Source organism: Triplophysa rosa, linkage group LG3 (assembly GCF_024868665.1).
Source record: "Triplophysa rosa linkage group LG3, Trosa_1v2, whole genome shotgun sequence".
NCBI lineage: Eukaryota > Metazoa > Chordata > Actinopteri > Cypriniformes > Nemacheilidae > Triplophysa > Triplophysa rosa.
In genome coordinates this window covers 11,615,006-11,626,289 of record NC_079892.1, presented here as the reverse complement: position 1 = coordinate 11,626,289, position 11,284 = coordinate 11,615,006, and the positions used below count along the sequence as shown (strand labels likewise).

The 11,284-nt window shown below is 38.4% G+C and overlaps 1 protein-coding gene across 8 annotated transcripts in view; it reads left to right on the top strand.

Moving 5' to 3' along the window:
- The first annotated feature begins 219 nt into the window (after positions 1 to 219).
- The window catches only part of tjp1b (tight junction protein 1b), a 92,759-nt gene continuing 81,694 nt past the window's right edge, over positions 220 to 11,284 (top strand). For 7 of the 8 annotated variants that reach the window (XM_057329420.1, XM_057329417.1, XM_057329414.1 and 4 more), the window contains exons 1-3: positions 220 to 686; positions 7,996 to 8,037; positions 8,134 to 8,293. In XM_057329420.1, coding sequence (XP_057185403.1) covers positions 589 to 686; positions 7,996 to 8,037; positions 8,134 to 8,293 — 300 coding nt within the window. In that variant the 5' untranslated portion in view covers positions 220 to 588. The remainder of the gene's footprint in view (positions 687 to 7,995; positions 8,038 to 8,133; positions 8,294 to 11,284) is intronic. The other variant, XM_057329416.1, reaches the window with a different exon arrangement.

Sequence of the window (11,284 nt, the reverse complement as noted above, 5' to 3'; positions counted from 1 at the left end):
TCTCCGTTTTAAATGAACTATGACTGCAGTCTTACAGTCATACACAAATGTGTTATTACGAGGGCATTTTACCTCAATCCGTTTAACATTTAAACCACCCCACCCCCTCCTCTAACCCCACGCACGAACGCGTGGACGCCGCAGCAGCGTATCTCTGAGAGAGAGAGAGAGAGAGAGAGAGAGAGAGAGAGAGAGAGAGAGAGAGAGCGAGAGACAGAAAGAGAGAGAGTGCAAGAGAGAGCGCGCGCGCGCGTTCTGAGCAAAGCGGCAGTACGCGCGAGTGGCGGGAAAAGAATGCCCATCTCCTGAGTAATAACGAGAGGATTGGCGCGCTTTCTCCTGACAGAGGCACGACACGAGCAGACTGTCATTGTGGTCATGGGTGGCAGCGGCGCGCTCCCTCGCGTGGAGTGTTTTCCCTGTCAGTGCTGCTGCTGCTGGAAATGGCGCTGTGATGCTCAGCAAGGAAGACGCAGTTGAAGCCGATGCCAGGGAGCGGGAGGAGAGTCTAAACTCTTATTATTAGTGTTACCTGCGCGAGTCTTTCGGTGCGGATTTTTGTGTTGTAAAAAAGCGGTGAACAGTACCATGGTGAATTACCAGAAATACATAACGGTAATGCAGCTGGCTCTAGGGGTGACTGCCTACAACAGAGAGCGTAGCCTGCCTCCCAGAAAACATATGTGGTAAGTATATATGTGTGTGAAAGGTGTCTAGCGATCCGGAAAAGCGACTGTCGTGTTCGTTTATTACTCAATGACGATATATATTGCGATCAAATCTCATTGGTGGACTGCAGGCGGAACTCGCTGTGCTGTTAAAGATGCGAGCAAAGTTTGAAAGGAGGCTGAGTGTGTGCATAATGATGTCATTTTGGCTTTTTATTCACGCGTGTATCATTTCATTCATGATTCTGTCTACTACAACATCCAAGCATGTGTCTGATCATTCTGTGTATGTCTACTGTGTGCAAAATGAATAAAAGTTAAGGCGTGTATGTGTGTTTCCTTGCATCGATTTGTGTGTAAACCCTTGCATCTCATACACTGATCATTCAACCTGTCATTGTTGTGAATTGTGTGGTTTTTGTGAATGTGTGTCACCACTCGTGTCTATTACACTGTTGTCATTCCTTTCCATCTTTACACCATTTTCATCGGTAAGTCGTGTGCCTCTGTGACCTTTTTGTGAGAATTGAACGCTTCTGTAATCACTACAGGATTACACTTTTAGCCGAATGGATGGCACGAGTTCATTACCTGTGTTGGCCTTGGAGATTTGTGTCTCCTTATTCTTAATTGTATTGTAGATATTTGTGAACGTCACTTCAACACTGTCACTGTGGGCTTTTGTTTTTCACAAGGTCAACGTACAACATACGAACGACCAATGTACCCTGACCAATCTTTCTCCTCCATAGCCTTTCAATACGATCAAAGACTCGAACCTTCTTGGTTATTGATTGGAGACGTCTTTTAATTGACCTGAAACCTTTACAAATGACCAGATTCGACATCTTTGCACTTTTGTTTTTCTCTGTCAGGTCATCACAAAGGCAGATATTATCACATTTTATTGCATCACATCTCATTTCCATATTCAACAATGTAAGTGCTGGAGCTTCAAAAGAGACCTGCTTTAGGTTGAGAATTGTTGAGATAATCTTAGGATTTGGGTTTATATACTGTAGGCTTAACATGAGATAAATTCGACCAAATAGCAGATCTACTCGAGCGCAACCCTGAAGTTAATGGGCCACATAGTTGTCTGACACCTTTGTAATCGCCAAAGAATTAAAGGAAGAAAGAGTGAGAGATCAACATGAAAGGAAAATCACTAGCCTTCAGGAAGACATTGTTAGGCCTTTATTGTTTTAAATGTTGAGGGGAGTCAAATGTTGTCCTGAAGTGCTTTTCTAGGTAAAGTTCTGTTTGCAGATGGCCTGTGTGTAATGATTCAACAACCGTAGGCATTTCGAGCCCCTTGGGGTCGGTAAAGGCTGCTAATTTGAATGTTGCATGCTGGGTAATTCATTTGTGAGTAATGAGGAGACACATGTTTCATCATGTTTACATTATCATCTAAAGTTCTCAATCTTCTCTTAGCCGCCCGCTCACTCCATTAAGACACTTTGGTAAGATTTTCCCTTAAAATGGAGGTCAGCGGGTTTTGTTTGATGTCAGCATTTCCGCAACAGTTGAAGCTTAAAGGAGAACCGAAGCCACGGCATTGCTGAACTGTTAGCGGCCACGTGCGCTACAACAAGCAAAATCTACTGTGTCAAGGCGAGGTGCCTAATGTGACGAGTTCCAAATAACTATAAAACTGGACAAATTCACAAAAATCCAAATCGGTGATGAGGCACCCGAGCGGCGTCTGTGCGTGTTTGGATGTTAGTACTTTGAGTTAGGTTTAATCATTTATGGGTTTTGAAACATGACATTGTGTTGTTTACAGGAATTTTCTCAGCGCACAGCTGTAGTGGGATTTGCGTCACATGTGAACAAAAGTGGCATCATGGCACATTACATTACTGTAAATGAAACGACAGATTGCTGTAGAATGCGTCTGAAAACGTAAATCTCACGAAACCTGTCAAGAAAATGTCCAGGCCATATTTTACACCCCCCAAAAAATATGTAAAAATGTATATACATAAATATAAGAAATACTTATACTTAGAAATACTTATATGCAGTATACATACAAATATATTTAAAAATACATTATATTTAACCTAAAGAAAAGAAAATCAAAAGTTTCAATAAATTATTTTTATGACAATTAAGCAAGTTTATACCCTAAATTTACTAAAATTTACTGTTACTCTTAATTGTAAACCTCATAAGTGTTGTTATTGCATTACAGTAAAAATACAATGATTTACTGTATATCAAACACAACTATGGTGTGTAAGTATTGTACAATGTTTTGCATTGCAATTTTGAGAAAACAATTCTTTTGAGTTTGCTTTTTTGTAATGAGAACTGAATACATAAATACAAATGTGCTAAATAATAAACTTAATAATAATTATAAATGCTTATTTTTATTTAAACCAAATATAACATCCGCTTTCTTCCTTTTTATTTCAAATGTAAACTCAATATGTTCTCGGCAGGTTTCATGAGTTTAATACTTAATAGTTGCATCTTCAAAATGCTGGGAAAATCATTAATATGCATTTTGTATACTGTACGCAGCATAAAAGAGCCTTCACAATACTAGAGACTCAGATTGACTTGTCTCTGAATTCTGATCAGAGAGTGGCTCTGAATTTCTCGTCTTTGAAAGTTCCTACATTCGATTTGTTCCTAGGTGAGGCTCCCTGCCTGGGGTTTAAAATCTGTCCACTTTTGCAGAGGACTTCAGGATCTGTCCAGGAAAAGAGGTAAAATAAAATACATAGAGGAGATCAGTTCTCATGAAGCGAGTGACGATAGTGGACATCCATCTTACTCTTTAGTTTTTGCTGTAATGATATCAAAAGACTCACTCAGATGTTAAAGATGGCTGTTTAAATATCACATCACTTGATCAGAGACATAAATATAGCAGATCCGAGACGTGACTGTATTAATTCATGTCTCATTTTCTTTGATCAAAGGAAACAATCATGAAGAGATCCGTTCTGTCAGGACCTATTAGAATTCATTATAAGCATATATTTGATGGAAATTACACTTGTGAACCTCTGTTTTGCCTCTGGTAAGTGTCTGTGTTGCTTAGAGATAGATTTTTATAGCCAAGGAGAAATTCAGTTATTAGTAAGCGTCGCTGTCCTTCTAAAACCTTGTATGTCCAAAAACGCAGTTTTTCAGGAAATGGAAAAAACACTGTACTTTTTCAATGATTAAATACTGTGTTGTCAAAGTTGACAAGCACTTTTTAATGGTTAGATATTTGAAAACCCAGTGACAAACAAAGATTTATGGAGATATGAGGTTTCAGAAGGACAGCAGTGTTATGTTTTATGTAAGTAGCCTATTCACATTTTCTCAGATGGGTTTTCTTTTTAGAGAAATGAATGAATTGGAACTGTTGACAGTATAAAGTTGGTTTTGTTAAAACTGGATGAGAAATGTTATGCATCTGTATAAGACTAGACCAATTCTCATTTCTACATTGGACAAACAATAAAATGTTTCTTTCCTATCCGAAAAGAGAAGTTCTTAAAATGTCTGTTTTGAGTTCTGGAAACACACCAGATGTTCGTCTTCCCTGCAGTCTTATAAACTTATCCTGACGTTGGCTTTAACCAGCGTAATGAAATTAGCAGCAGTTGTCCACCCTGAGGCCTCTTTACACGTGCTTTTTAGCATTTACGCACTCTCCCATACGTGAATCAAGAGCGGGGTTGACTGACAGAGTTCTTGATCACGTTTTATGCAAATTTCTATGTTTTCCTGCACAATTTCTCACCCCAAGTACTCCTGACTGACGCTCTCCATGAGCACCTCTTCTCCATCAAGCCAAATAAACGTCTTCGCCTTGCACTCTTGTCCCTGTCCAGAACGATTATTTACTTCATTAACGGTTGACGGTCGTAACAGTCGGCTAATAGAATCCGTCTCTTTTAGAAGTTTCATGTTTTGTCAGGACTGAATACACACGATTGCACTTGCTCTTTGCCCGTTTTGTGTCCTCGGGCCATACTGTGCTGGCCAAAGTGAAAATCATATTAATGTTTGTGATAATGGCAGCAGAGATAGTTTTGATGGCAGTCATGGATGGTCAGCATTGTTTGTTTGTGTCTATGAGTGGATATTGACTTGCTGATCTAGCAGTATAGCCTGATAGCTTTATGAAGCACGTACAATAGGAGGTCAGGAGGGTGGGCGGACTAGCAAAATGATTATATCTTCTGTCTTTTGTTTCAGGCTGTGAGCATGATAAAGGGATAGTTCACCAAAAAAATCTCATCATTTATTCACCTTCATGTCATTCGGATTCTGTATATGACTCTTTCTACTGTGGATCACAAAAGAAGATATTTGAGAAAATGTCTCAGTGGTTTTGTGTCCATACAATTGAAATCAATGGGGGTCAATGTTGTTTGGTTACCAACATTCTTCAAAATATCTTCTGTGTCTGCCGAAGAATGTTATATGGGTTTGGAATTACGTAAAAGTAATGATGAAAGAATTGTCATTTTCGGTGAACTATCCCTTTTAGCATCTGCTACCGTGTTACCTGAATTGCATGCAACCAACATATTAGTTACTCTAATCTTGCACAACACATATTTTTTGGTCAAATGCATACTAGAATTAAAAAAAAAGTGATATGAAAAATGTATATGGCTCACCCAAATGTCTTGTTTTAACAGAATGTTTGCATGCGCTTGAAGCATTCACATCTGTGTTTTTACACCTGCAGCACACATCTGTACATCTCTTTGGGTTGAAATTTTCCTTTTTTATCTCCAAACACACCAGAACGTTTGTCCTTGAACCTTTTCCCAGATGATTTATGCACGCTTGGCTAAATAAGGTTAGCTGAAGGTGAGACCTCACCGGGTTTCCTCAGGCCATCCTCAGCCTCATTGTCATAATAATCCCTTCGTCCTCTTTTTCCTTCCCTAATCTTGTCATTTCCCATTTGACACACCAAATTACAATCTAGAGAAAAAATTGTAGACGCTTTTTAAAATCGCGTTCAAATATTCTTGAAAATCCGTAGCGGCAGCCCTGGAGGTTTCCATAATCTACCACTTAATATGCAAATGAGGAGTAATTTTATTGGTGTCCTTGTAAGGGCATTGAAACAGAGGATCTGCGGTATCGAATTTCGTTTTGCAGGGGGGTTAAACAAATCCTTTGGAAAGCACGGTGTGCCCTGATATCAATGAGGCAAACGGTTATGGTACAAGGCATTCAAATGATCTCTTGCACTGTACGGGAAGTCTCTCACATGTTGCTACAGGTACTGTAAACCATGTGCTCAAGTGGTATTACATAATCACTGTTCTAGCTCTGCAAAGTCAGGCCTTTTTCGCAGAATTAATTCAAGGTGCACAATTTTTTTTAATTTACATCTCAGTCCTACTTTGAAACTCAGATATTTGTGGCACGATTATTTTCTTGCTGTGAGGTTGGATTGGCCATATTTGATCAAAGTTTGTGTTCTATATGATGTTTGATTTGTTTGGTGCATACTTGTCTTGAAAATGAACTAATGACTTGATTACATGACACTTTATGCATAATACATACTGTATATCCACTGCATTAAAGCTACTTTGGAGTTCAGACAGAACAGATGGGAGGCAATTTATTATCATCTTCAAATGAATTAAAAAGTGTGTGATGTTAATATTTTATTTTGACCCCAAACACAGAGTTATTCTTGTTTTGTCTTTGTTGGCGTGTTGGTTTTGTAGTGTGGGTTGATTTATGTCTAGTGGGACATTGTGCAATATTATCTGAGCTTGACCTTTGCTCTATTGCGGTGAATGAATGTTTGTGGTTTGTGTCAAAATGTGCAGTAAGAAATGTCCAATGTGTCAGTATTAAGAAGAAATTTCTGATGTGTGTGGATTATCTTGATATATTACATCTATATAAACAACGGATTGACTTGTTTAGCTGTGTGGAGAAGATAAAACTTTTTAAGTTTAAGTCAAATGTCCTAGTTTTACTTTCTTAATGCAAATTCCTGATCTTATTTTGCACAATTGGTGCGTTTTTTTTTTTACCAGAGAATGAATGTTTATCTTGGAAATCTTTAATTAAAATTGATGACTTGCTCCACTTTTAAAATAAAAAGCTTCACAAAAAGACATTTCACAATGGAGACATCACCAAATAAAACAGGAAAAATTGTTATTTTTAAACCATTTCCCAATCAGATAAAGAGACAAACACCATTCATGCTATAGGTTGAGCCAGTGTTGTTGTGTTAAAGGTATAGTTCACCCAAATATGAAAACTACCTTATAATTTACTCACCCTAATGCAATCCCAGATGTATTTGACTTATTTTCTTCAGTCGAACACAAACAATTTTATATTAAAATGCCGTCGTGCAATCTTCTTATAGACGGTTTCAGCAGCATCAACAAAAAACGTTATGTGGCTCAAACTTAACTTCCAGTAGACCTCCGCAAAGAATCAATAACGGTTGAGTAGTTTGAAATGAATTTAATACAATTAATATACCAATCTGAAATAATATGAATACAAAATAAATTTAAAATAAATTGCTATATTATAACCAAACACAGACCAGAAGTTAACTTCGAGGCAGCGTGTGCGTCCGATGAAACCGTCAACATGGGGCTCAACAGCAAAGCTCCAAGAAGCACATCCATCCAATCCAGATGATACCAGATTATTCATAAATGTCTTCTTAAGTGAAGCAATACATTTGTGAGATAAAACGATCCAAAAATTATATTTTGAGCGATATGTCATGCATATGTCACATATTTATGGAAACTTACAGATGAGAGGGGTAAATTCAAACATGAAGATGCATGTATACCCAGATAGCACAGGTACATTTTTAAGATGTCTGCTAGATCTGGAAAACATCTGCTGTGTAAAAACATTTGATAATCATCTTAGAAAAAGCAGTTTTAGATACCTTCTAAATCATAAGCATTTTACAGACATCATCTGACATCTGACAGGAAACGTCTCAGAGACATATTGCAGATGAGCAAACACTCAAAAGAAAAAATGTAAATGCATCAAATAAATGTCTACAGATATGAGCTATCAAGGAAACGTCACATCTCACTGGTTCACTTCGTCATATGCGAGATACGCAAGAACCAATGAGATGTGTCGTCATTTTTTTATTGATCTTGCTGATCTGTATGTTAAGCAATATATATACTGTATATATATGAACAGTTTTTGTAGAAATCGACTTTCGAATATCATACTTATATGACGTCTTTGCTAATTAATTGTGCAATCAAATGTTTTATATGCTGAAATTTTAAATGTCTCTCTCTCTCTCTCTCTCTCTCTTGTGCTTTAATCTCAGGGTCTTCCCCAAACACGACAAAGACAAATACGGCCCTGCAGTGTAAGCAAGCATTTTAAACCCTTCTTACTCGATTTCACTTCATTATTTTTAATGGTAAAACTAATACCGCATTCTAAAACGTTTCTTTCTTCACAGTTACTACCCCAAGATCAGCGCATTCATCGGCACCCCAGAATCCGTCTCAGTGCTGGATGAGTCGGAGGGATCGGCGCACGGCAAGCCATCCCTGCGCAGAATCAAGGGCCGAATTCACCGCAGCAAGAGCCTGGACAGCATCGACCTGCTGGACTCAAATGTGAGTTTAAGACCGCATCCACTGCAGTAATGCCTTCGTGTGTGGGGGTGGAGAGCGTGTGTGTGTGCGACCGAGTGTACACAAATGAGATCACATGATGTGTGTCAGGGCTTTGTGTGCATGTCCATGTGAGTTTAATGAAAAGGGTTTCATTGTATATGTGTATGTGTGCACGCTTGTTTATGTAAATGCACATGGACCAGTGTGTCTGCATGAGTGCTCATGCAAAGGATTTCCATAAGACTGAACAAGATGTGCACAGGTTAATTTATTCACCTTTTTTACAAAAACGATAAGATAGGCAACAGGAGGTTATTAATGAGAGTCAGTGGATGTGGGAGGAGATATTTAAAAGAGATAGTTCACCTTTAAAATGAAAATCTGTCATTTACTCACCCAGTTGTCATTTTGAACCTGTGTGATTTTCTTTCATCTGCAGAACACAAAAGAAGATATTTTGAAAAATGTTGGTAACCAAAAGCCGTTGGTCCCCATTGACTTCCATTGTATGGACACAAAACCAATGCAAGTCAATGGGGACCACCGCTTTTCCGTTACCCACATTTTTCAAAATATCTTCTGCAGAAGAAAGAAAAATGAGGAGTGTCTAAATTCATATTTACCAGAATTATTCCAAGCAAATAGTTGTCTGTACAATGAAAGTGGATAGGGACTTGGGCTCTTGAGCTCTAAAAATGATTTTAAAAACCACCTTAAACGTTGTACTAGTATTCTAGGATTTTATGACTTATTTGCTAAAAACATTTGATTTTTAATGATTGTCAGTGACATCAAACCTAGTGTGATGCGTCTTTAAGCTTTAGGTTTGAATGTCAAATCCCAGTCCCCATTCACTTCTATAGTATGTAACATTCCTACTAAACATCTCCTGTTGATGTTCCACCTAAGATAAAAACCCACATGGGTTTGAAGCAGTATAAGTAAGTGAGTGTAAGTAAAACACAACCAAATTATCATGTTTCACTGTTCCTTGTTGGATACTCGGCAAAACTCACATCAAACAAATCACAACATCTAATATACTTTTAAAATGACATTTCCCACCATGAGGCCCGATGACTGTTGCATGAGGCTGTCATGTTCTCCTTGTGCACCCTCTCCGAATACCTCATAGATACTTCATGAGGTCATGCTTTATGCAACACCTGACTGAATCTGATTCCTGTTCAGTTGGTAAAGTCAACACCAGGGATTTGAAGTACCCCAGGATGTCTCTCAAACTGTCTTGCTCCTGGGAAAACTCACGGTAACATGTTTATTATTCTAATGAGCTCTGAGCGGCATTTTTAATGAGCCGTCACTGTGCAACAAAAATCAAGAGTCTCTCACACTTTGAAATTATGGATGAAATGATACGTCTTGGTTGTGCATGTTTTTTTCCTGAAAATCATAGTGAATTTGTTTTTGCCAGTTACCTGATTTTGTTTGAATATGCTTGTTTATAGTACAAGTACAATTCTCTGTCAGCATTAACGTCCCCTTAATGGGTCATTCAGACATTTTGGCCAAATGTTTGAAGCAAACACAACTTTGAACCCTAAAAATGCTGTCTAGATAGCCTGGACCTTGAAAGGCACAGAAGTCTCAAGAACAATTGACAGGTGTAAGGAGGCAGTGTTAGCTCAGTGCCAAGTGATTGTCAAACACAAATTTCAACAAAGCGTCCCTTGTCGGCCTTAGTGAGGTAAGTTAGCACCGGGTCATTAAAGCCGTTCACTTCTCCAAGACATCTCAGTGAAATAAGGGGGTACCGCCGTCCAGGACCCTGGCTTTTAATATTGTACATATTTCTCCCGTAACCGAACACACACACATCGACAGGCAGGAAGAAACTTGCTGACTGGGCCCAAATACCAAAGGCAGCTGATGAGAGTAACGTACCGGCACATAGTGAGTGATGATGCTGCAGCAACGCTTGACTGTAGACTTTGTAGTGCTGCCACACGCTGTACTGACGTTCTCACAGAAAGATATAAGAGAGACAAATAGAAATTTCAAGCTGCTGCAGATTGTGTGTGGTGTCGATGATGCTTCCTGCTGATGAATAAAAGCATAAAAGTCTCATAAGAATACTATGGTGGTTGCCAGGGTGTTGCTATGGTGTTCTAAATGGTTTTGAATGTGTTGCTTTGTGTTGGTTGCTAGGTCGAATTGTTACTTACAGGACTGGATTCAAAAGAGCCCACCCCCAAGTCTGTGTTATTCTCGTCTGTTGATATGGCTTGGGTCCTTTAATGTAAATGTATGGATGTTTTACCTGTTTTTACATCTGCCAGACAAAACCTGGATGGAGCAAATGTCTTTTTAACTATGCAGATAACAAGAAACATTCTCAGAACGTTGGATAATGTTCTCTCAAAGCTATGAAAATAAAAATGTTTTTAAAGTTTTTAAGCATCCTACTAACAATGTAAGAATAATGTTTATAGAACCAACATTTTATAAGGTTTTTAAAACGTTTGGCAACAACATACACTGGGTTGTTTCAAATATGGACATTTTAGTTGGGTTTGTCTCTTTTTGACCCAACCATGTTGTTTAAGTTACCTAGCATTTTATGTTTTTTTTTTTCATGTCATTGCTAAACGTTGTAAAAATGCTATGAAAACATTATTCTTACATTGTTAGTGAACTGTTTTAAAACATGTTTTTTAACTTAATGTGATGTTTTCAAAAACTTAGTGGGGTGTCATAACTTAGTGGGAAAGTTTGCAAAACCTTCTTAGAACATATATTTGTTAGCTGGGAAACTGCTCAATCTGTAAAACAAACGTTATGGGGTGGCTGGAAGGGTGGGGGGGGATGTCGCAGGGGGAGTTCAGGGAGTGAAAGAGGGGGAGTTCCACCTCAAAATTTAGAGGATTTACGATTCTTATCCATCAAATGGCCTCCAAATGCTATGTACATTTCATACATTAAAGGGGGATTTAACGCTGTTTCATGCATTCTGACTTCTTTACACTGTTGAAC